This window comes from Chanos chanos, chromosome 1 (assembly GCF_902362185.1).
Source record: "Chanos chanos chromosome 1, fChaCha1.1, whole genome shotgun sequence".
Lineage (NCBI taxonomy): Eukaryota > Metazoa > Chordata > Actinopteri > Gonorynchiformes > Chanidae > Chanos > Chanos chanos.
The window spans coordinates 48,272,260-48,296,561 of NC_044495.1; the positions used below are offsets into that span (position 1 = coordinate 48,272,260).

The window sequence follows — 24,302 nt, forward strand, 5'->3', positions numbered from 1 at the left end:
ATACAGCCAGCGTCATGTATTATGATTAGTTCAGTGGAGGCCACTGTTCTTGTGGCTATTTGAAGAAAATCCTTCCTTTGGGATTGATTTACAATAATATCTTTTGGAAAGAAAAACAAAGTTCTTAGTTGAGTTCTACGAACTCCAGCTGATCTTCAAGTGTGTAACTCTGTGCTCTCTAAACCTGTGGCTGTTGCCAAAGATTGTAGTCAAACACTAGGCAAACTACATCTTTATAGCTCTCTACAGACTCTCAGCAATGACCACTGAGTATTGGTCAAAGGTGTTAAATGTACCTACGCACTAGGTCCATTTCTCTGAAGGATAACATGCTTTAAATCCATCATCATACTTGGTTGAATTTCACTGTGTTGTAAGACAGGCCTACAGCAGCAAAACAGAGTGACCTCTACTGACTAATCAAACAAAACATGACTAAATCAAAAACATCTCTTTTCAACGAAATGGCATGGGCCATGACGCGGTGAGGTTAACTCAGTAAAACATGATTTGAAAAACAGGTGATACTTCCCTGTGCTCCTGAAGAGTCAGGTTGACTATGTCTACTGCACAGCGACTAGGACCTGCCCTCTCAGTGTTTTTTCTGTTTTTCTTTTTGTTTTGTTTTTTCTTTCGAGAGTTTATATCCAGCAACACGGTGTCAGTTTGCTCTCCATCTTATCAGCTGCTACATATTTAATGATTCTTGCTTTAAAATTCCCTACTTTGGAGTCCCAGAGACGGAGAGAGAGAGAGAGAGAGAGAGAGAGAGAGAGAGAGAGAGAGCTCAAAAATCTGCTAAACGAATGCATTGGTTCTTGTAGCATATTGTGGCGGGGAGACATTTAGCTGTGCCCAGTATCTTTTACAGATGGCCTTAGATACAGGTAATCCCCGTCCTTTGTTTTATTACAGTGTCACAATATGTCCTGTTGTGTTATGTTATCACAGCACACCACACTGTACTCCATAATACTGTATTGTCTGGATTGGCATCGTGTTTTATTGAGTCGGATCATAAAGTTCACGTAGGTGGATGTCATTTGGGTGACTTCTTCCCTCTGCCTTAGAAAATAAAAGTTGTCCTTGCCATACCTGAGCTGTTTGTGCGTCCTCTGTAAACGTCGTCATAAGCCTTCCACTGCTGAGTGACCTGGTAGGCGTGGATGAAGATCACCAGGACTCCGACGACACAGACCAGTGGCACCAGTACGGCCGTGCACAGGGCGGCATACACATTGGGGATGAAACACCTGAATGGAGGAAGAGAGATGGTTTTTGTGTGAATATAGACATTTATTTCATTTGTACATGGCAACTCAGAATGAGCAAAATGTCAGGTAAATGTGTGTGGTAAAAAACTTGTTTTGAACCAAAATCATGAGGTTGAGAATTGGAAGGAAGGGTGAATTTCAGTGACAGCTCCGTCAGTTAAAAATGAAATAGTGTTCTCTGGTGTTTGTGTGTGTGTGTGTGTGTGTGCACGCGTACGTGTGTGTCTCTGTCTGTGTGTGTATGTGCACACGTGTGTGTGTATGTGTGCATGTCTCTGTCTGTATATAGCGGCCGGCGTGCTTTTCCAAATGTCAGTCTGGTTGTTTATGTTTGTTCTGACACACATTTGGTGTGAGGCTCGGAATGGGTACAGTGTTGTATTCATTTCATGAGTCCTGAGGTGGGTTAGTAGTGTCTGAGTGGTTACAGAGAAACACAGAGATAAAACAGCCATTGTACACTCATTGGTCATGTAATAATAAATAACAATAATACCATTATGTAGCTGTGCAGTTTCTGTACTGCTGGCAATAAATTCTGTCTTTCTCAAACTCCTAAATCACATTCTCTCTCTCTCTCTCTCTCTCTCTCTCTCTCTCTCACCCTTTATATCTAAGGAATTTGTTCCAATCAACAGTTGTTTTTCTCCCACCGGACAATTAAAGAGGCTCTGACCCTTGTTTGCTATGGGAAAGCTTGTAGAACATGACTCTGTGATTTTGTTTTGACGTTACAAGTATCAAAATAATCAGGGACTTGGCTCTGTTCTCAGGCTACACTCTTTTTCTCTCCACTGCCAATCAGCAGAGACCAAGCCAACCGAAAGCCAGTTCACACAGGGCACAACTAGCATGGGCTAGTCATAACACAATAGAAAGACAGTACATAAAGTCTGATGTTGTTCAAAGGCCTGTAGGAGGGAAATAAACACAGGGAACGGGGGAGAAGTCCGTGTCAAAGGCCGTGCTGTGGCCTTGTGAAAGCGTGGGGCTCCGGGGTTGATTTCTGAAACATTAGCGTTATGTGTTTGGTGGAGTTGTGCAATGTCAGTTATGAATTCAATGCGATTCTATCCTTCCAGACACCCAGTAGAGCATTCAGCAAGTGTCAGGAACTTGACGGCAAAATGCCAGTAAATCTAAACGTAATATAAGACCAGCATCAGAGGTGACATTCTGAAAATCATAAGAGTAAAGCCGGAAATCAATCAGACTGTGGCTAAAATGGAAAATATGACGCATGTAACAGAACATGCTTCAAAACAAAAAACAAAAAACCTCATCATCTTGCATATGAACATCAGGTATAGATATAAACGTCAGAGAGGCAAACATGATACATCTAACACCCCAGGTCATGTTTCCTACTGAATAACTTCCTTCTCCGTCTGTGTGTTATTGTATTGTAAGACTCCGTCATGTCAAGACGGGGTCAAACTGTATCCAGCTGGCTTCCAGTGTGGGGTGGATGAAGGGTTAGAGTCAGGTTTACAATATGAGAAGAGAACACTCACACATCTGACTGCCAAACCACACACACAAACACACACACACCCAACCACATAGTCGTTATGCAACACTCACTCATCATATATCATTCGCACTGTGTCTGAACATAACACACTCTTCACACATGGGAAAAATAGTACTACGCTCACGGAATAAATGTGTAAAAACGAATGGAATATTATGTCACAAATGGAATGAATGAGTTTAAATGCAGAATGTTCAACCTGTAGAGCACGTATGACATCACATATGGGATGAATGTGTAAAAATACTATGTGTATGATGTCATAGATGGAACATAAGTTTAAAAGGTACAATGTGTACTACATTACGAGTGTGATGACAGTTTTCTTTCTTAAGAGCACAGCTGAGTGAAACGTATCTAGACATGAGACTGTGAATGTTTCCAAGGTCATTGGAAAACATATACAAACAATTAGTGTCATTAACTACAGAATGCGCCAAGTGTCAGACACACCATATTGGGCGACACAGCACAGTTCTGGTTTTGTAATAAACATGTGTAAATGAAGTATTACAACTGATATGGTTAAACATAAATACACTTTATGACCTTTTCACTCTAAGCACTTACCATTGTGTAACTGTAAGAGATAAAGTCCAAAACATACGCTATGTTTATATACAAGGTTTAAAAACAACACAGCTCTATTTCTGGACCCTTTTCAAAGTCCAGGTGTCTCTGACTCCGCATCCTTCAGCCAGGCTATGCTTAATCTCATTCTCAACCTAATCTGAAACTGAATCACGACGCTCGTGGTGTGACTATGGCAACCAAACAACACGTATCTCGCTCTCTCTCTCTTCCCGCTAAGGCTCCGTCCACCAGGCCTCAATTAGTGTAAGGATTAGCATTCTGGCAGATGGGGTCTGGACCGGACACATTCACCGGAGGAGAATCATTACTGTTTTAAACTAATCAGGTTGACTCAGCATTGCCTGTTTTAGAAAGGCCATTTGGTAAAAAGAAAAAAAAAACCCCAAACAAACGCAGTAACACAGACACTGAGGCTTTGAATTAGAAGTAAGAAGGTGTGTGGACACATCAGACTAACAGTCTTGTGGATGTGGTACATCTGGCTGAAGAACAACACTACCTTTCATGGCTATGTTTAGCATCTAAGCTAAAAATACGGTTGTTTTTGAAATGTGGGCCGAGTCACAATCCAGGAGTTTTGTCGTAATAACAGGTCATTTTGTTACACCTTCCATAAACACTACAGAACGGAAAGAGAAACCCTCCTCTTTCTAAGATAGTGGACGTTTTGGGACCCTGGGCAGCGTAAGCAGTGCAGCAATGCAAAGCCTGAGACAAGATGACATCACTTGTTTCTTTCAACTGGTGAGGGGATGTTTACCTTTCCTTAGTCACCTGGGAGTAGCCTAGCTCTACGACCACAAACCCAGCCTGGGTAGGCACAGGAGTGCAGCTCCTACTCCCATATGCTATAATCAGTAACACTCCCAGTGTCAATGTATTGACTGTTAGAGCCTGTGACCTCATAACCAAGAGAGAGGCTAAAAATAGAAGCACTCCTCCTAGCCTAACCAGCAGAAACTGGATATGAAGAGAGAGAGAGAGAGAGAGAGAGAGGGAAGGAGTGAGACAGAGAGAAAGGGAGAGAAAAACAGAGAGAGGGTGAGTGACAGAGTTATTCGTCTTTTCGCATAGGTTTAATTACACAGTTCCTCTCTCCACTGAAGCAGAAAAAAGTATGCACTATGTCAGTATGTTACAATGTGTTTGTATGCATGTGTGTGTGTGTGTGTGTGTGTGTGTACATGTGTGTGCTTGAAGGTGTGCTTATTTGTGTGTGTGTGTGTGTGTGTGTGTGTGTGAGAGCATGTGCATATTTGTGCACCTGGCTGGCAAGATAATGGGGTTGAGGTGACTGGTTGTGTGTGTGTATGTGTGTACATATGTGCATGTGCGCGTGCACGTGCGTGTGTGTGCCCGCGCATACCTGGCTGGCAAGACATAGGGGTTGTGCATTTTTATATTTGAGTATGTGTATGTGTGTGTGTATGTGTGATGTACTTACACATCTCCCTGTACCAGGCCATAGACGCTGTGTATGCTCCATCCAAAGCCTCCCAATAGCACTATGACCAGAATGATAATGACCAGGGCAGGAAGTCCCCAGCTGAGCAGGAAGTAGAGCAGGTAACGTCTCTCTGTGTGTTCGTCGTTCATGACCAGAGTCTGCCAGAAGTTCACTGCCTGAGGACCACACACACACACACACACACACACACACATGCTTAAGTCAATCTGTCTCAGAAACACCTTAACCAAAACAGATTCCAAATCTCCGTGTGTCGCCTCTGTAACTGTGAATGAGTGTTTACTCATTCAGTTCATTAAGATGATTGAACTTTTTACTCGTCATTACGTGTAATATTGAGAGAAGATCCTATATGTATGGCCTAAACATACGTCATAATGATTCTAGAGGAGGAAACGAGGTGGGCTCAGTGAAACAGATCAAGGTTATCTGAGGCAAACACAACCACTTGGTCTCGGGGATCCAGAAAGACCAACCATGGCATGTGAAAAACCTTATTTAGTTCACTCTTTACAAAACACATCAATCATAGCAGACCTAAAAAAAACCAATACAATTCAAGGTATGTGTTTCAGGGAAGATGGGAGATTTCTTTTCTTTTATTTTTTTTCAACCAACGAATCAGGTTCTTCACCAATGTCCAGCGCAACCTCCTTACAACCCAGAACCTTTCAAAACAAACTCCTTCACATCACACTCCTCTCAGGGTGATATTAATATATTACTCTATATCTTCATGCCAAAATGTTTAACCTTAGGTACCCTGAGGTGCTTTATTTGCTTAGTTGTTTTTTGAGAAGGATTAGGGGGTGGGTGCAGTGGTGCTGGGCTCTGGGCTTGGATAAAGCAGTAAAGTTGCATGCTAAAGCAGAAGGAGAGGAGTGTTAGTGACTCTTATTTAATTAAAAAGAGAAAGCTGGCAACAGGACACGGCGAGGCTACTCTCATGTTCCATCCATACAATTGACTGGGGGCTCCCTGGACGTCGGGGGAAAAGATTCTCTGGCGCCCAATGGCGAGGCACTTAGTAAGAAGAAGATATCCAATGTACGAGGCGCTGGGGAGCGGGAGCGGCAGGGGGTGGAGTGGGGGTGGGGGTGGGTTCTCTCAAGTCAATAATATTGACTGACGATGTCTCTACTCTTTCAGCACAGGGATGCAGAGGTTTCTTGTTGAGAAAGCAGAGGAGAGAAAGAGAGAGAGAGAGAGAGAGAGAGAGAGAGAGTGAGAGAGACTGTGGAAGAGTGTGGGATATTATATAGTCAGTGAGCTTGATAAGGGCAGGCTGGTGTCCAACGCGTTCTTTCCAGACTGAATCACAGTTTACCTTTTTCCACCAGAGAATAGGCCCAATCACTTCCATATGAGATTCTGAATACACACCCCCACACACATATATGAACACAAACAGACACAACACAGGCACACACTCACACACACACTCACACGCGCCAGCCCCAGATCACAAGCATGCATCACAAGCATGGAAGCTCAAATGCACCTGTTTAGACAGACACACATATTTATCTCTTCATGCATGCACACAGGCACCTGTACACACACACACACACAGACACACACACACACATGCACAAACATAACACACTTCCATAAAGGCTAGTTTCCTGGTCCTCGTATGTCATATTTTCTAATTAACAGCACTGCTCTGTCAACATCACAAAGTCCTTCTGAAAAGAACGAAACAAAAAAAAAAAACAACATCAAATAAAACTAGCATTCTTGACCAGCCCTATATCATAATTACTGGATTAACTTCATCCATGTTCTGCAAGCCTTAATCTGCATCAACGTAATCAATGTGAAGTGCCAGGAAAGATTATGCCCTCTGTGTAAACAGCTGTCTCTCCTGTCTTTGTTCTGCTCCACTGAGAAACAGCGCTAAACCCTTACGGTAAGAAAAACAAGGTTTGATTCCAGTTCACATTGGGTAAAGGCCACCTGGGGGTCACTTCTCCAACCCACATCTTCTCAAGCAGACGAGAAAACCTCCAGTACAAAGGACCCAGATGTTTTTTGTTTTTACACTCAGCAAAAGTCTTTAAGACAGCTATAATGAACTTAAATGTACTTTCCCGTTTTCTGTTGGCTAAGTCGGACGGGAGCCCGCGGCTTCTGAAGGCGGCAGGGAGAGAACATGCCGACCTCTATACGGCTTGGGGAGGTTTGATTCTGCTCCATACTCACTGAGGTTTTTTTCCTGCTCTTTAAGGACTGAGAGGGATTATTTCGAAAAGGAAAACGGTCCAAATGAAAGTTTAAGGATGGGAAGGCTCCCTGAAGTGGAGTTAGGAGATTGGGGGGTGAGATGGGATGGGGTGGGGGGGTGAAGTGTGTGTGTGTGTGTGTGTGTGGTGTTTTCTGAGTGGTGTCGGCATGCCAGTGGCAGGCACGTCACCACATATCCCTTGCGAAAGCCATGCAAGCAGAAACACACATAAGCTGGACCTGATCCTGCAGTGTGTGTGTGTGTGTGTGTGTGTGCGCGCGTTACATAAAAAAAAAACAAAAACATGTTTCATAAGTAAGTTAGAAAAGAACAAGGCCAAGATCTGCACGTATGTGTGCTCTAGTTCAGGTAGGGAAGAAAAATGAACAATGTTAGCCTTGCAAGAACACTACTAAGAATTTGTTTTGGCTTTCCTGTGTTAATGTGAACATTATGACAAGTGTTAAACAGTAAACATATGTATAATCAACAAATAGAGGCTCCTACATCCATACTGGCATTTCTGCTCAAATACTGCAGCACAAGACACCAATAGCCTCTCTGACGAGGATCCTTGTTCTGATTGGTTATCTCCCAGCCTGTGGACCAATGAGAGTACACGGAATGTTTAAATGAAGTTTTTATTTTGTGTCTCTTACCTGTATGAGCATCCAGCTAAACTGGCTGAGGTGGAAATAATGGAAGAAAAGAGCCAAGGCAGCACAGCTGTCCTCCGAGAACAGACGACCCCGAAATACAGACACCAGGAAACAGATCTGACGAAAAGGAAGACACAAAACGTGTTAGCAAGGCCTTGTCTCATGGTCACAGACAGACAGACTCTCTCTCACACACATACACATACACATACACATACACACACACACACACACACACACACACACACACACACACAAAATGTTTCACTCACTCATTTATTTGGTGGCATTTCTTTTTTAAGGTCAACACAGTCTTGCTTATTCTATGTCTTACTCTAGCTTCATTGCTAAATAAATTATAAATTTATATAATTTTATTATATATATTTAAACAGCTGCCACTGTAAAATATACATATTTCAGTGACATTTCGAAGGAGAACTGTTATATCACAAGCAGAAGTGAGCGCCAATCAAGGGCCCACATATTTCACACATGGTCAAAAAGTTGCTCTTGTCCTCAGCATTAAACTCATGAGGGAGAGAGAGAGAGAGAGAGAGAGAGAGAGAAAGGGAGAGAGACAGAGAAAGAGAGAAAGTGACGCTATCAGATTCCACCTCAGTGCCATAAAAACTGTGAGGGCAGCTGTGTTCTCCTGAGGGAAAGCATGGCACAATGATGCCAACCATGCAACTCATCTGCTCTTACACAATGCACACTCTGCGCCAGGCAGAAAGCCAGTGCTTCGGGCACTGCCAACAGGGCGAGAGAGAGAGAGAGAGAGAGAGAGAGAGAGACAGAGAGACAGAGACAGAGAGAGAGAGAGAGAGAGAGAGAGACTGTGTCTCCTGAGACTACCTATTTTAATGCTCTAGGCAGCTGGGTCATTTTCAATAACACAGTAATTATAAGATGACCAATGGGGTCAGGCCAGGCAGTGAGGGCAGGCCTTAGGATTGGCAGAGGGTTTTTTCTCCCCCCAGTATAAAATTCTCTTTAACTGCTTGCTTTTTCTTTTCTCTCAGAGGCTTTCAATTCTTCAAATCTGTCTGTCTGTCTGCCTGTCTGTCTATCTGCCTGTCCAGGTTGAGATACGTGTTCCTGCTCATGCCCCTACAGTAGATTCCCCTCACTCCTAAAATCTGAAAGTGAATCACTGTAATTGTAAGGTTAAAGTACAGTCCCTTGACTTTAATTTAACACTTCAGTGACAAGTGTTTTATCAATTTACAGAGCTTTATTGACCACATGGAAGAAAGTGTCTTTAAAAAATGCATATTATCACATCTTTAATCGGTGTTTCCAAGCCTAATCAAATGTTGGTATAATTGTGTCCAGTGTCCTCTCTCTCTCTGTCTTTCTCTCTCTCCCTCGCTCTCTGTCCCCCTCAATCTCTGTAGCCTCTTTCATAGGAGAGACCCAGAACATTTCCAGATAAAATTTTCCAGCAATGCTGGTCGTTACCCCCTTTCACACTTGTGCACCGTTCCTAGAAAATTGCTGGGACAAGTGTGTTCACACATGAAATGGAAATTCCGGAAAAGAAGAATGTGATGAGGTCTAATTTACACGACAGGAGATACTTTGTTTTGAACAAATTTCCTGGTTGAACCTGCTATGAGCAAGTCATTGGGCAAACACATCATCAGAAACATTACCCTCTTATCCAGCAATTTTATGTTCACACGTGAGTCCATTTGGAAATTTCTGGAGACATTACCAGGTCTTTTCTGGAAAATTGCACGATCAACTTATCCCGAATTCCGACTCAACTTTTCTGGAATTTCACACATAAATCTGTTCCTAAAATTGCCAGAACGATCACTGATAAAGCTGCATCTGTGAAAGCGGCGTCTGTCTCGTCTATGGGTTTTAGCCAGAGACACAAAGAAGACAGCACACCTGATAGTCATCTAGATAACTGAGGACTGGACCATGTTAACTCTGAGAGCACAGTGTCAGAGCAAACTATCCTGAACCTAACACATTAATCTTGTTCATTTTTGTCACCATCATTTTTATCTTCATCATCATCGTCATCATCGTCATCAGCATCGTTGTGAAGCGAACTATGCCTCTCATTGTTTCAGCTGTCGTCATAATCATTCATTGTCGCCAACAGCCATCAACATATGCAAACAAGTATGAGTAAACAAGTGCTTTTGGGACTAGGGTGGGGTTAAAATATGCTAGTCATCTAAGGTTTACCCATCAGAAAAATGTGTTGATGTAATTCTGGGGGAAAACAAAGTGGAGAGCACGTGATGTATGTGTCTGTAGTGTACACAAACCTAGACATTTTTGCTGTGTTTGAGACAAAACTTTAAATACCGTCCAGGTGCGAAGTTACATAACTCCCATGCCACTCTGAGGCAGAATGAGTTTGACAAATGGGTGGAGTAATTATACAACCCCAGGAAGGTCGAAGGTCAAAGTTCAATTCTCAAAATGCTGGACAGCCCTGAATTAATTATAGTTTGGGAGGTACTTCTGGTCATGAAAAAAAATCACCGACTTCACCATAAGTAGGCTTTGATTTTCTCAATACACTGCCAAAATAAGAGAGCTCCTAAATGGGCATATCATTCTGTCCCTGAGCACAGATTTTCAGGTTAAACAGATTGCGTTACCTCATGATTCATTCACCTAAATCATAACAAGAACCTAAATTTGTTTGACCTTTCCCGTACGGTTACGACAGCGTAATTGTCTGGAAAGTGATTTCAGTGGAGACAAAAAAAATGACTGCAAACATGCCTTAGAGCTTCAACTGCTCTGGATCTGACTTTAACCGTGCAATCTGCTGAAACAGGCTGTACCTTCCAAAGTAAACATGACTGTGACTGCCTCTCTCTCTTGCTCTCTCTCTCTCTCTCCCTCACTCTTTTGCTCTCTTGATGGAAGGTCTGAATGGAGCCTGTATGAGCCGTTTCAGAAAAACTTCTCAGTTGAAAATTTGCGGAGCTTGCGGAAAGCGCAATATCGGGTGATGTGAAGGTAATTTCCGGCTGGTCTTCCCAAATTGGAGTGGCGTGACTAAGATGGCCAGAACGGGAAGCAGAGGAGGGGTAACCTAAAAACTCGGCCCCCTGACCAGGTGGATGCTGGGAAGCATGATTCCGGCCAGCGGCGATCTGGCTGGCAGGGGATGTGCCCGTGCCAAGTCACCGATGCAGATTAGTCATCGCAGACACACAGTAGGGAGTTTCCCTGTGGACCCGTACTAACACTGTACCTGTGTTCCCATTACATCTCTTCCCAACACGGTTTCCACACCCTAACTTCCTCATCATGGAGCACCAGAGGGTAAAGTTACACACGCAAATATGAAGTATCACATTAAATATCTTTTGCTAAGAGTTCATTAGCATTAACCAAGATATTGCCTAAAAAAATACCCTTTTCTTAACATTGATCAGCATTTGCTAAAATATCAATCAAAATATCTTTTGTCTACAACATGTTATAGCTTCTGCAACACACATTTGAATGTCATGTACGGATTATTAGCCCTTGAACTAGGTTTTCACCAGAAGCAATTTGAGGGAGTGACAAGAGGTGAGACCTGTTGTTCTAAACAGTCAGGTCCACAGAAAAACAAGAACATGCAAATGCGTATAAATATTTCCCCATTCCTCATTCTATTTGGGTGGGAAAAAAAGAACATGCTAAGGTCACGCGAGGCACATAACTCAACCTTTAAGAGAAGGCCTCTGTGACAGACGGTAATGGGCGAAACATGTTTGGACAGGAGCCTTTCTCCTCCAGGCTTAACCCTGGGGACAGGTCAGGCAAGGGCTGGGCGGCTACTCACGCCACATCTGCTTACGCACTTTCCACTCTTTCAGTTGATTACATCAGTAATAGTAGACTTCGCCTGGTTAAGGGGGGGGGGGTACTGTCTCCTCCCCCCCTTCCTATAATGACCTTTTTGGCCGTCTCTTTGGCCCATGATCAATGGAAACGTCTTACATAACGACACCAGTAGTGGGAAAGAGCTGGCATGGCAGAAGCTGGTACCAAGAGCTGAGCCCGCATAAAAGGATCCGAACTATCACAAACCAGGCATCCAAACACACACAAGTCAACCTGGTATGTGTTTGCTGCTGGCCCCTGTGCCCTTATATCAGCCTTAATAGGTGTAAATACAGGTGAGTAGGGCCTAAGGATCTCCCCCCTGCGTGAGGACTAAACTGAAGGCAAGTTCTCTCGTCTATACACCAGCCTTGGGCTACCAACAGCCTTTGATGACACAACTTAGAGGTTGGGTGGGGGTAGGATTTGGGGTCGAGGCCAGGAGGGCTTGAGCTCTGGGGGAGGTGTGTGTGTGTGTGTGTTGTGGGGCGATCAGGTCTCTGGCTAGAGGATTAGAGACATCTAGTACTGGGACTGGCCAGTGTGGGATCATGCCTTTTCGAGCACTGGGAAAGATGGCAAAAATGAGCCCTGCCATGTAATTCGAAGGACCTGTGAGAGTTTACATAAGGAGAAGCTCATAGCTGTGGTTATCTGGGGAATGTCTTAAAATAGCCAATCCAAAAGCTGTTTTATATAGGGCAGATATGGTGTATCATACACAACACAGGTGCAAAAAAAAGAACATAAGCTCTGAATGAGAGCGAGAGAGAGAGAGAGAGAGAGAGGGAGAGGGAGAGGGAGAGGGAGAGGGAGAGGGAGAGGGAGAACGAGCCAGAGGCAAATAGAGAGATAAAATAAGAGAGTCAGAAAAGAAGAATGAGAGAGGGAGGGAGAAAGAAAGAAAGAGAGAGAGAGAGAGAGAGAGAGAGAGAGAGAGAGCAGTATCAGGTTGGGCAGAGAAACACGTACGTGACAAAGGCGGGGTGTGATCTTGTTCCCAGCACAGCTTTTCATACAGTTGAGTGCTGAGAGCCTGTGGACACACCCAGGCCAGAGATCCTGCTATGACTCATGCTTAGCTACTCTCAGATCACAACTCAGCCTCCGAACAAGAGCTCTGACCGACACAGTACCAGCCCAGACAGGAGTGCGTGGAGAGAACTGAGTTTTCAGCCTGTGTACCTCAGCCTCAAAGAAAAACAGACAGTCTGTTCCAGTAAGAGCATTTTCACTGGCAGGTCAAGGATAACCTATCATACTTTCTTTCTTTGTTAATGACACCACCTGCTCTTTAGTCTGCTTGAATGATTCAAATGAAAAAAAAATTGCTGGCTCTTCTAAAGAGTAACATTTAAATTGTGGCCTAAGGTACAGTGATGAGCGCTTCAGTCCCAGTTAAGTCAAAAGGCTTGGGTGCATTTAAGGGCGGAATCGCCGTTGCCAAGGCGACAAAGCAATTTTTTTTTTGCTATACAGTACCTGTTCAGAGAAGGACTGAATTTGGACACCTCTGCCCACAGATGAGCCTTTGTGAACTTTGGGAACTTTTTTTTTTATGGGAGAAGTACCTTCCCTTATGTAAAGGAGACAGGCAGACTGATCCTACAGGCAGCTTTCCATTCAAATGAATCAAATGTGTGAAATTCAGTGCCACTCTTTTGGATGTGTATATAAAGAGAACAAAATGTCCAGGTCATTCATTTATAAAGAAAGCCCCCTCAAAAAAAAAAAAAAAGCTTAGACTACAGCCCTCCTGCTGTCAGATTATACAAAAACGTCATATGCCCCATAATACACAATAAGCTCTGACTAGCAAACCCCCCCCCCAACCAACCAACCAACCAACAAACAAAAACAGGGCTGTAATGTACCTCAGAGCTAATTTTCCAAAATGCTTTTGCCTAGCAGTCAGAAAGCTAAAACAGACATGCACACATATACACACACACACACACACACACACACACACACACACACACATTACTTCGCGATTTAGAATCCTTATCTATGTGACTAAATGGTTGGGGGGAAACTATCTCCACATTGTAGTCTTGTCAGATAAAGAACTGGGGGCTGGGGTGGGGGGTGATACCAGGGCTTTGGATTAGACACTGGCCTCCCTACAGACCAAGGAGACGGCTAGCCTGCTTCCTTTGTGTGGGACTACATATGTGTTTGTCATCAAACTCCAAGGCCACAGTGTCTCTCCCCGAGGTTTACCATTGGACGACTCCACAGAGTCCTCAAAGCTATCAGAGACCTCCTTTATGCTGTCGATGACACGTGGTTGGCTGTTCTATTTTGTTACCAGTCAACATGAGCTGGCTGAATGTGTTGTCTGTTTTCATGGATTTGACTTTTTTTTCGGCCTAAATTGTTTTGTCTGCTTCGGTGAAAAAGAAAAAAGAAAAAAGAGAAAAGAAAAAGCTGTGACAGAGAACGAGAGCAGCTGAGGAGCAGTGTGTCTGTGTGACGTTTAACACTCATTTTCACACTGTCCGTGAACACATTAAGAAGAAAAAGGCAAAGCTATGACAAAAATCAGCTGTCCTTAAACTTCATCTGAAGTGTTTCAAGACGCCAATTAGACAAATAAACATCTCACAGCAGACTTGAAAATCAGCCACTTTTCACCATAAGACAGTTTGAGTTCTTGGAGTTTGTTGAATTAATTATGAGATATCTCATTCATTAATTTTGAAAGTGAAAGATGATATAACTGGCAGAGTTTCAAGATGTACATTAGCTGCATTATGTCATTCATGTTCTTGGAGAATCAATATGTTTCTCCTAATGACAGGAGGCTAATAATAGGACCGGCGACCAAAATGACATCATTAGGTGCCGAGTCACGTCTGCCAGAGATCCAGCTTCAGCTTCAGCCTGGCCGTCCGAATCTTTCTCTCTCTCGCTCTCTCTCTTTCTCTCTCTCTCTCCCCCTCCCCTCTCCCCTCCTCCTCCTCTACCGGTCTGAACTAGCTTGTTCCAGCCTCAGCAGCATCGTGGGTGTTTCCTTAGCTGCTTTTGTTCAGGGAGAGAAAAGGAGGGAGAGAGAGAGAGTGAACTACTGGCACAAACTGCACGGCACGCAAACCCTCCTCCCTCCTTTTCCTTCCTTTCTCCCTCTCTCTCTCTCTCTCTCTCTCTCTGTCTCTCTCTCTCTCTGTCCCTCACATCCCTCAGCACAGCACCGTAAAGTACAATCCATCACTCCATCTGACTGTGCTCACATCATCACTTTACATATATGCCACACTGATATATTTGCATAAAGTTACATGTGTTGGCGGTGTAGGAGTGCTTTTTGTTTGCCTGTGTGTGAGCGTACATGATTTTGGCATGTTTGCTATGGTGTGTAGGGGTTGCATGTTGAAAGCAGGTCATATGGTAATGTCCGTGTTGGACGTGGGTTAGTGGGACAGTATGGGATTGCTCCATCTGACACACGACTATGGTGTTCACGTGACCTCCCTCCTGCTCTGCTCACAGAGGAGGAGGAAGAAGGAGAAGAAGAAGAAGAAGAAGTAGAAGAGGAGGACAAAATCACTTAGCTGCAGGCAGTTTCAGGAGAGGAAATCAGAGAAAGGTGATATAAACGACTGCATCATTTCTCGTCATAGATTTCAACCAGACGAGGCCACAGGAAATGACTTGCATTTTCATTTACACAAGAATGGAGAAATAAAGTGCAACATAGGAAATAAACCTTTTTTTTGTTTGTTTGTTTGGTTGGCTGTTTTTTTTTTTTTTTTTTTACAGAACAGTTCCTGACAGAGGCATGAGTCTCTTAGCCTAGTTTAATAAATCTGTTGGTATTAGCATGGGCCAGGCCATAATTTCTTCAGACTGGTGCTTACAGTATGTGAATAAGGATATCTGATACTACAGTTTAACACTCTGGGCTCTTCCATCATCCCAACTACACAACTATTTAAAGAGAAGTATAACAGCAAACTTGAAACTGCTTCATTCAACATTAACCAATGAGTAAAGAGTATGAACAAGTGCTGTTTCAATGGATCTAATCATTCATGAGAAAAAGAAACAGGGAGAAGGCTCTGACTGAGCATTCTCATGTTTCAGATAATAAATATCAGATTTGTTTTCTGTTAATCATTGTCCCACGTCTTTTGGGAAAGCAGCCCATGCCACGGGCTTTAAAGCCCTGGCTGCTGATGTTTCACTCACAAACACGGCTACAGCGGTTTGACGTGGACGTCTCACGCGAGAGAGAGAGAGAGAGAGAGAGAGAGAGAGAGAGAGAGAGACGTCTGTTTGGATACGGGTGTCGTCAGAAGTCGAGGCATTTAAGCAAAAGCATCAGCTCTGAGATGCTTTTTATCTCATAGTGTGAGTGATATTCATACTCTACCACAAGCTGCACTGAAAGGCCCTCTTCCTCTGTCTTGTCAAAGGCCTCTGAGTGTGTTTTGTGGCAGGCAAAGTTTGCAAAGACATCGGTGAAAGAGAGAACAGGGCCAAGTCTCTGTTTAATATACACACACTGATTGAGAGTTGCAGGAAAACAGTCCTGGCATGTCAATGTTTACACTGTCTGCTCGCTATCTCCTGTTTTTTTTTTTTTTTAATGAAAAAAAAAAAAACAGCTGCCTACCACCTCCACAGTATTGGTCAGGAACTCATCTGTTTTCTCTGTTGCATACAATTCTGAACAGACACTAATTAGATCCACTCTAAGTGGACCACAAATACTTCATTTAATCCACAGCTGTGGAAATTTCAACAGAGTATATCTAAAAAAAAACAGCTCAAGACCAACAGTGAGTCACAAACAGACGAGATGGGCTCTTCAGTGGATGACGATTATCAAGCTGAAGAACGTGGCCCTTGACGTTTCTGAGTGAGTAGATACACATCACAATTACTCACAGCATTCCCAGTATTATAACCACACTCAGTATTACAATATTATAACATTTCACTGTATTTCCAGCCCCTCGTTGACTGCAGCGAGCAGACTCCCTTCTGTTGAAGAGAGCCTCCCTCAGAAGATTCTAGAAATCTGATAAACCTGAGTTATTTGTACTGGCCCAGGCTTTTCTGCAGTTGTCTATGTTGTGGCCTCAGGTCCATGGTGACTAGCAGTAATGACCACAGTGCTGGCTATCAGCATTACATTGTTTTCTTCAGGCTGAAACAGACACTGTCGCCATGACGAAACGCAAGTGACTATGGTAACAACCACCAATTGTCCATCAACACTCCAGCAACTGTGTAGATGGACTGTTTATCAGCTGATAAGCAAAGTAAACAATCTAATGAGTCAATTAAGTGTTTAGATTTTACTCAAATGCATTAGAGGTCTTTGTTCTCTTACACTGACAGGAAGAAAGAACGAAAGGAGAGATTGAGAGAGAGAGGGAGAGAGAGAGAGAGAGAGAGAGAGACTGTTTGATGTTTAAGTTTGACATTGATTCTGTCCAGGGGACCGGATTCTAAAGGCTGTGAGGAGGTGGACATGTTTGAGTCTTGTAAATAGCTTTAATAAATTTGCATAAGCAGAGTGGATACACGTGAAGCTTACACATCAATAAAACAGTCATCACACAGTAGAGAGTGAACTATGGATTTTACAATACCAAATCAGTCAGACAGTGAACTGATGCTGATTCTAATACTGTGTAATGACCATCCTAAACCAGGTTGCTTTCTGTAGAATTAAAGAGAGAAATTAGAACCAGGACATCCTTACTGTGCTTTACACATGCAGAGTAATGTTGAGTATATGATGACTATATGAAGACTTTTCTTATATACAGGTTTGTGACACTTGCACTGATCATAGTGTAAGCTAAGAACCTTGGGCTATTCTCACCCAAGCTCTCTATACATTAATACAGAAACCAGGTCAATATCTAAACAACCAAATGAGGGAGATAGTGCAGTAATCTTGGTTGGCTTTGTAAAGCTGGATTAGTAACTCCATTCAAATGCATTTTATAGGACTCAGTTATTGATTTGCATTAATCCACTCCATGTGCATTTGTGCCTTTATAGACAATGGCTCTTTCCTCCTTCAGCTTCTTACTTAAAACTATTTTATTGTTGGTAGGAATGACAAAAAATCCTGATCTGAGTAAATGTATGAACATCACCTACCAGCATGGACCTTCTAATATTGCTCTATGTAGGATCTCTCTAAGGTAGTCCTGTATATTGCTCATTGTCTCCCTCTGAGAAGATAATAGGTACAGAGTAACCCCTACTGGTCAAAGAGTGTAACTGCTTGGAAAAAACAGGGAAGCTACAGGGTTTCCTGTAAATGACTGTCTCGAAAAATAAACTGAAGTGCGATCAAGTCTGTGTTTATCAACTTATTTAAATTTCCTCTCAATTTGTTTATGTAACGGCGGGATTTACGTGCATGCGCTTGCCGTCAAGGACACTGGGGGCTATTTCGTTCGTCTGTTGATGCGATGATATGATGTTGTTTAAACGAAAGATCCTGGGCTAGAGTGTCAATGCCTCTGTACCGGACACAGACGCGTTCGAATAGGAAGATAAAAACAATAGTGTGAACCCTTAAAATAGCATTGGGATCTTTAATAAAACACTTTTTAATGACTTCCTTTCCCACACATCCCAGCATATCCTGGACTTTCCTGGAAACTTGGCAGCACAATTGTCTCACTTCATTGTGGACAGCCAAATCTAGCTTTCTCTTTTCTCTGTAAGCCCTGCATAGTGCACATATACACCAGTGGGATATTCCATGCCTGGAAACAAGGAGACGCATAGGTGGCCATCTTGGTTGAGTGTGTTGAAATAAATAAAATTCTGATTCACTCTCTGCTTTAGTGTCTGACTCATAAAGATTAAACCCAATTCAATTTTGGGAAATGAGAGATTTTAAATTTCCTGTTTGCGGTCGTAGTTAAGAAGAAGTAATCACAATTACCTCTGTCAGATTTATGACAGGTATCACAAGCCAAAAAATAAAAACCACAAGGAAGAATGTCGTAATCAACATGTGAGTCATTGTTAATTTGCATATAATGATGTTCGTAAGGTAAAGAAAAACTTGGAACAAAACCAGACTGAACTGAATGACATATGCAGCCAAGGAAGAGCGTACGGCGACGAAAAAAAAAAACCCCTCAAAAAGTTCACGTGACCAAAGGTTGAAAAAGGAGGACCGTCGCTCCATAAACAAATATCCGCGGTTCCAATCTCCTGCTCTGCATCGCCTGTTCTCCCGAACCCTGTCAACGAGGCGTTGCATTCCCACACTGTCCCAGATTCACCATAGTCAATAAACACACGCGACGATCGCAGCAGTCAGGTCAACCTGGAGTTTAGCCTCCCTCACCCTCCAAAGTTCAACCTTCACAGAACATTCACACAACACGTCTTTCCAAAAATAGAGTGCCCCTGTGCCCGAGGCTAGGGGTGCACGAGAGGGCTGTGTTTGAGGAGGGCTGCTGACAGTTGGGGCTGACAGGGGACACACACAGACAGGCCCGCTACACTCTGGAGAGCGAGGTGCTGAACAGTCCGTACGAAAAACAAAACCACAGCGGGGCTGGCTTCAGTTACACTCCTCAACTCACAAAACAACACAAATTACAGTTATCCGATCGCGTCAGATGCCGGTAAGTTTCATTTCAGCCCTTGGGACCTCCACGCTGACGTTTGTTGACCGCGGTAGTGAAGTGATTGTTCCTGGTTCTGGTCTTTTTACCACTATGGTTGTGTAAGATGGTGTGGTTCGGATAATTCGGCATGAAGAGGTTGATCATCTGCATAAACTGCAAAATTGCAGCCACGGTTCAGAATGCTCACATGTTCAAATCACATATCTTATGAGTTATTATCATGTCAGGTAGTGCAAGTCTCATAGACACACACTGTCATACACTGACATTATTAGCTGGTTATAACAGCGATCATAAAACTGAAACTACATTGTGTATTGTCATAAAATGCTTAGAAATACTCAGAAGTTCAGCCTCACTCAAATGATAAATGATCTGATCTAAACTGTTCATATCCTATAGAATGTGTACATTAAAAAATTTGTCTCAAAAACATGAAGGGTCGGTTTTCACTAAAGTTAGGTGTAAAAAATTGTTTACCATTCAGGACAAGAAGACGATGACATGTTTGAAAGGCAAAGAGCAATCAAATATCTGTGGAAAACAAATCTCTGGAAGCAAATCCAGCAAAACAGCGAAATGTGGAGAATTTGCCAGCTGTTTGATTAGGTTGATCAATCCATCATTCATGGGCGAGCTCCAACGATTTCTCAGTAATCTAGAAACTCCACATTAGTACAGATCATTCAACAAGAGTTGAATGAACCTTACATATTGGCATAGCAGTGGCACTGAATGAGGAACACAGCTGCGCGTGTAGTGGAAACTGATAATTATGCCAAAGGACACATCAGCTTTCTGCCTCTGTTTGAAGAGCTTTTTCTGGAAAGAGAGAAAGAGTTCAAGGCCCAAAAGAGTGCTCCATTTTTGGGTTTGCTGTTGGTGGGCAAAGTCTCTCCCCTGGCTAAAAGACAACATGGTCCGAGGTTCCAGAAGGGCATAGTCTGTTACACACACACATACACACACACACACACATACACACACACATGTACAGATGATATGCTCATGCATAGTGTGTGCAATTGAGCAAAATGCTTTGGAAACACATGGCAATAAGCGCAGGCGTGCCATACAGAGAGCAATACTCCAAGCTGACACAGAAATACAGATAAAAACCCCCACAATGCTCTCCACTCTGTCTCAAATAAAATGAAGAAAAATGTTGAATATCCCCTCTGTGACTCGACTGTTGTCAGAAACTATGGGGATATTTTGTCTTTCATGGGCAAAGAGGTGTAATTGTCCAGTCATTTCCTCTAATATGGTATGGAGGCATCACCTAGTATGGTCTAGTTATGGTGTAGTACAGCATGGTATGGTTATGGACTGGCATAGGTATGGTAAAGGTGTGGTTTGGTACAGTTATGGCAGTGGTATAGTTATGATGTGGTGTAATTATGGTGTGTGAGTATGATTTTGTAGTTATGATATGGTACAGTTATGGCATGGTATAGTTATGATGTGACATAAACAGGGTATAGTTACGGTATGGCACAGTTTTGAAGTGGTATAGTTATGGTATAGTATAATAATACGGTGTATAGTTCTGATACAGTATAGTTATGGTATGGTTTCATAATACTGTGTATAGTTATGGTATGGTATAATACTACTGTGTATAGTTATGGTACAGTATAGTTATAGTATTGTATAATAATACTGTATGTATAGTTCTGATACAATGTAGTTATAGTATGGTTTCATAATACTGTGTATAGTTATGATATGGTATAATACTACTGTGTATAGTTATGGTACAGTATAGTTATAGTATTGTATAATAATACTGTATGTAGTTCTGATACAGTATAGTTATGGTATGGTATAATAATACTGTGTATAGTTCTGATACTGTATAGTTATGGTATGCTATAGTGGGGTATTGTATAATATGGTATAATAATAATGTGTATAGGTATTGTGTAGTTCTGATGCAGTATAGTTATGGTATGCTATAGTTTGGTACTGTATAATATGGTATAATAATAATGTGTATAGTTATGGTGTAGTTCTGATACTGTATAGTTATGGTATGCTATAGTGTGGTATTGTATAATATGGTATAATAATAATGTGTATAGTTATGGTGTAGTTCTGTTGCAGTATAGTTATGGTATGCTGTAGTATGGTATTATATAATATGGTATAATAATAATGTGTATAGTTATGGTGTAGTTCTGATACTGTATAGTTATGGTATGCTATAGTGTGGTATTGTATAATATGGTATAATAATAATGTGTATAGTTATGGTGTAGTTCTGATGCAGTATAGTTATGGTATGCTATAGTGTGGTATTGTATAATATGGTATAATAATAATGTGTATAGTTATGGTGTAGTTCTGATGCAGTATAGTTATGGTATGCTATAGTGTGGTATTGTATAATATGGTGTGGTATCATAGTGTTCATACATTCCGTTCATAAAAACGGTCCCTCTTCCAGAGGCAAGTACACTTATGAAAGCTTGGGCCGGTCTCCATCAGAAAAAGAAAAAAAAAAAACAGCCCAGAGCAGTGAGAGGCTGTGTCATCTCGCTGTCTCAAATGTGAGGTCAGGCTGAAGAGCCATGAAAAATGTACCTGCCTCCACTCCCCCTGTGTCCTCTCACTGTCACTGCACAACCACGGCAATGATAGAGAGCAGCAGAAAATAGCAAACAGACAATTAATTCAGCACCCCCATTACAGCCAAGGGAGGCATGGGCCAGAATTTACACGGTTACGCAACAGTCGGTTGCAGTGAGTACACGGTATAGTGTTACCTCTCCTCTGGAGGCCTCTTGCCTCTGGTCCACAATATCAGATTAATAGAGCGGTGCACTGTGATTAGTAATTAGCCCCGTGGTTAGTCATGGCTTGAAAGACAAGGGGTCTTGACCCCTTGCAAAAGCCTGAGTCCAGTTTAAACCAGTTTATACGCTTGTAAATGGGCACTGTGACAGTTGGACTAAGCATGTATGTCAGAGTCTTTAAGAAGCGTGGTGTTAAATTAGATTAGACTGAGAGAATATTGCCATGCTTGATTTACAGGGACTTGACCATAACACTACCCCCAGTCATCTCCTCTAATCTAATCTTAATCCTGGGACCATCACACTGTCTGCAATCACTTGGTCCAGCTTGTGTTGCTGAGAAGATATTACACACAAACACACACACGTCCCAGAGAGAGAGAGAGGGAGAGAACAGGAAGGAAAAGAGAGGGGGCTAGAGAGCACCAGAATTCTTTTCCTTTTCTTGACTTTCTCACACACACACACACACACACACACACACCCTTTCTAGCGCTGCGTCGCGTTTGACGTCATTCTGGGCCATCGCGTCAGCCTCTGTTTATTGATTTATTGTGAATGAGGGTCAAGCGTAAAGCATCTGGGATACCACAGACTGAAGGAGAGCCACTGTTACAGTCAGACTACCGTGGGTAAAAGCTTTGACCCGTGAAACATTTATAAACCAGTCAAAGAAAAGCCAGACGACAGCATTACGAAACTGTCACACCTTCCCCTGACCAGGGTCTGTGTCTGTTCTCTCTCTCCGCCAAACCTCACTCCAAACTGTCCTTATCCCGTTCTTGTCAACGTCAAATATAAATAAAAGCTTTTGGATAGCGGAAGAAGGACGTTTCCAAAACACAGTGTTCCCGATCTCTGTTCTTCATCCTCTTCCCCAGAACTAAACTAAATATTCCATATTTGTATAACTTAATACTTCTACAATGTATGTGTATCAAGGATTTTTGTGTGTCTGTGTCTACATGCGTGAATGTCTCCGCATGTGTGTGTATGTGTGTATGTTCATGCGTACATGCGTGTGTGTATGTAGGTCTGTTTATGTAAGTATGTACGTGTGCTTCTGTGCATTTGAGCACATCCTCCTTCTGTTCGTGAACAATTGATTCTGTTTATGATTTCCCGCCACAGACGCAGTTTAGTAACTTGTGTGACTGAAACAGGTCAGAAAAATGTGCGTAGATACAGTTTAGTAATTTGTGTGATTGAAACAGGTCAGAAAAATGTGCATAGATACAGTTTAGTGACTTGTCTGATTGAAAGAGGGCAGAAAAGTTAGTATGGATATAGTTTAGTGACTTGTCTGATTGAAAGAGGGCAGAAAAGTTAGTATGGATATAGTTTAGTAACTTTTGTGACTGAAACAGGTCAGAGAAATGTGCATAGATACAGTTTAGTAACTTGTCTGATTGAAAGAGGGCAGAAAAGTTAGTATGGATATAGTTTAGTAACTTGTGTGACTGAAATAGGTCAGAAAAATGTGCATAGATACAGTTTAGTAACTTGTCTGATTGAAAGAGGGCAGAAAAGTTAGTATGGATACAGTTTAGTAACTTGTCTGATTGAAAGAGGGCAGAAAGGTAGTATGGATACAGTTTAGTAACTTGTCTGATTGAGAGAGGGCAGAAAAATTAGTATGGATATAGTTTAGTAACTTGTCTGACTGAAACAGGTCAGAAAATGTATGTTGCTACTTCAAAGCAGCCCTTTAAAAAAACTGAGTTGGATGAGATGAAAAATGCCAGACTGAAAGAAACATCCATTTCTGCAGAAACCCTGAATAATCTGACTGTGGTCTTCATGCATAATCTTAAACTAACTATCAGGAGTGCATTTTTCATAACATACTCCTTTTTTCAAGAAGTTAGAATCAAATCCCATTATCAGAACAACAGAAAAACATTCACACTCACACACACACACACACACACACACACACACACACACACAGAGAATAATAATGATAAAACTTTCTACTAAACATATTTGACAATGTATTTGTTTGAAATAAAACCACTTTGGATATTTCTGGAGAAACACTTTTCAAAAACAAGTTTTCATGTTTTGATTGTGAAATCCTGTATCAGATAAGGAAGAAAGGGGCGGGGGGGCTCCAGTGAGAGACAATTACATAACATTCACTACAAGCCATGAAGAGGCAGTCCTGGGACAGACCTTGAATGGTAGATCTCTTTATACTGGAGCAACAGACGGGACAGTGGAAATCCACATTACGCATAACTTTAAATAAACTTAAAAACAAAACAAAACAAA

General features: G+C 42.2%; 1 protein-coding gene across 1 annotated transcript in view; it reads right to left on the bottom strand.

Annotated features, from left to right (window-relative positions):
* The window catches only part of adgrv1 (adhesion G protein-coupled receptor V1), a 117,360-nt gene that overhangs the window by 20,031 nt on the left and 73,027 nt on the right, over positions 1–24,302 (bottom strand). Inside the window, exons 83-85 of the mRNA XM_030777753.1 lie at positions 7,757–7,873; positions 4,847–5,025; positions 1,096–1,253 (exon numbers count right to left, since the gene is read on the bottom strand). Of these exons, the coding sequence (XP_030633613.1) occupies positions 1,096–1,253; positions 4,847–5,025; positions 7,757–7,873 (454 nt within the window). The remainder of the gene's footprint in view (positions 1–1,095; positions 1,254–4,846; positions 5,026–7,756; positions 7,874–24,302) is intronic.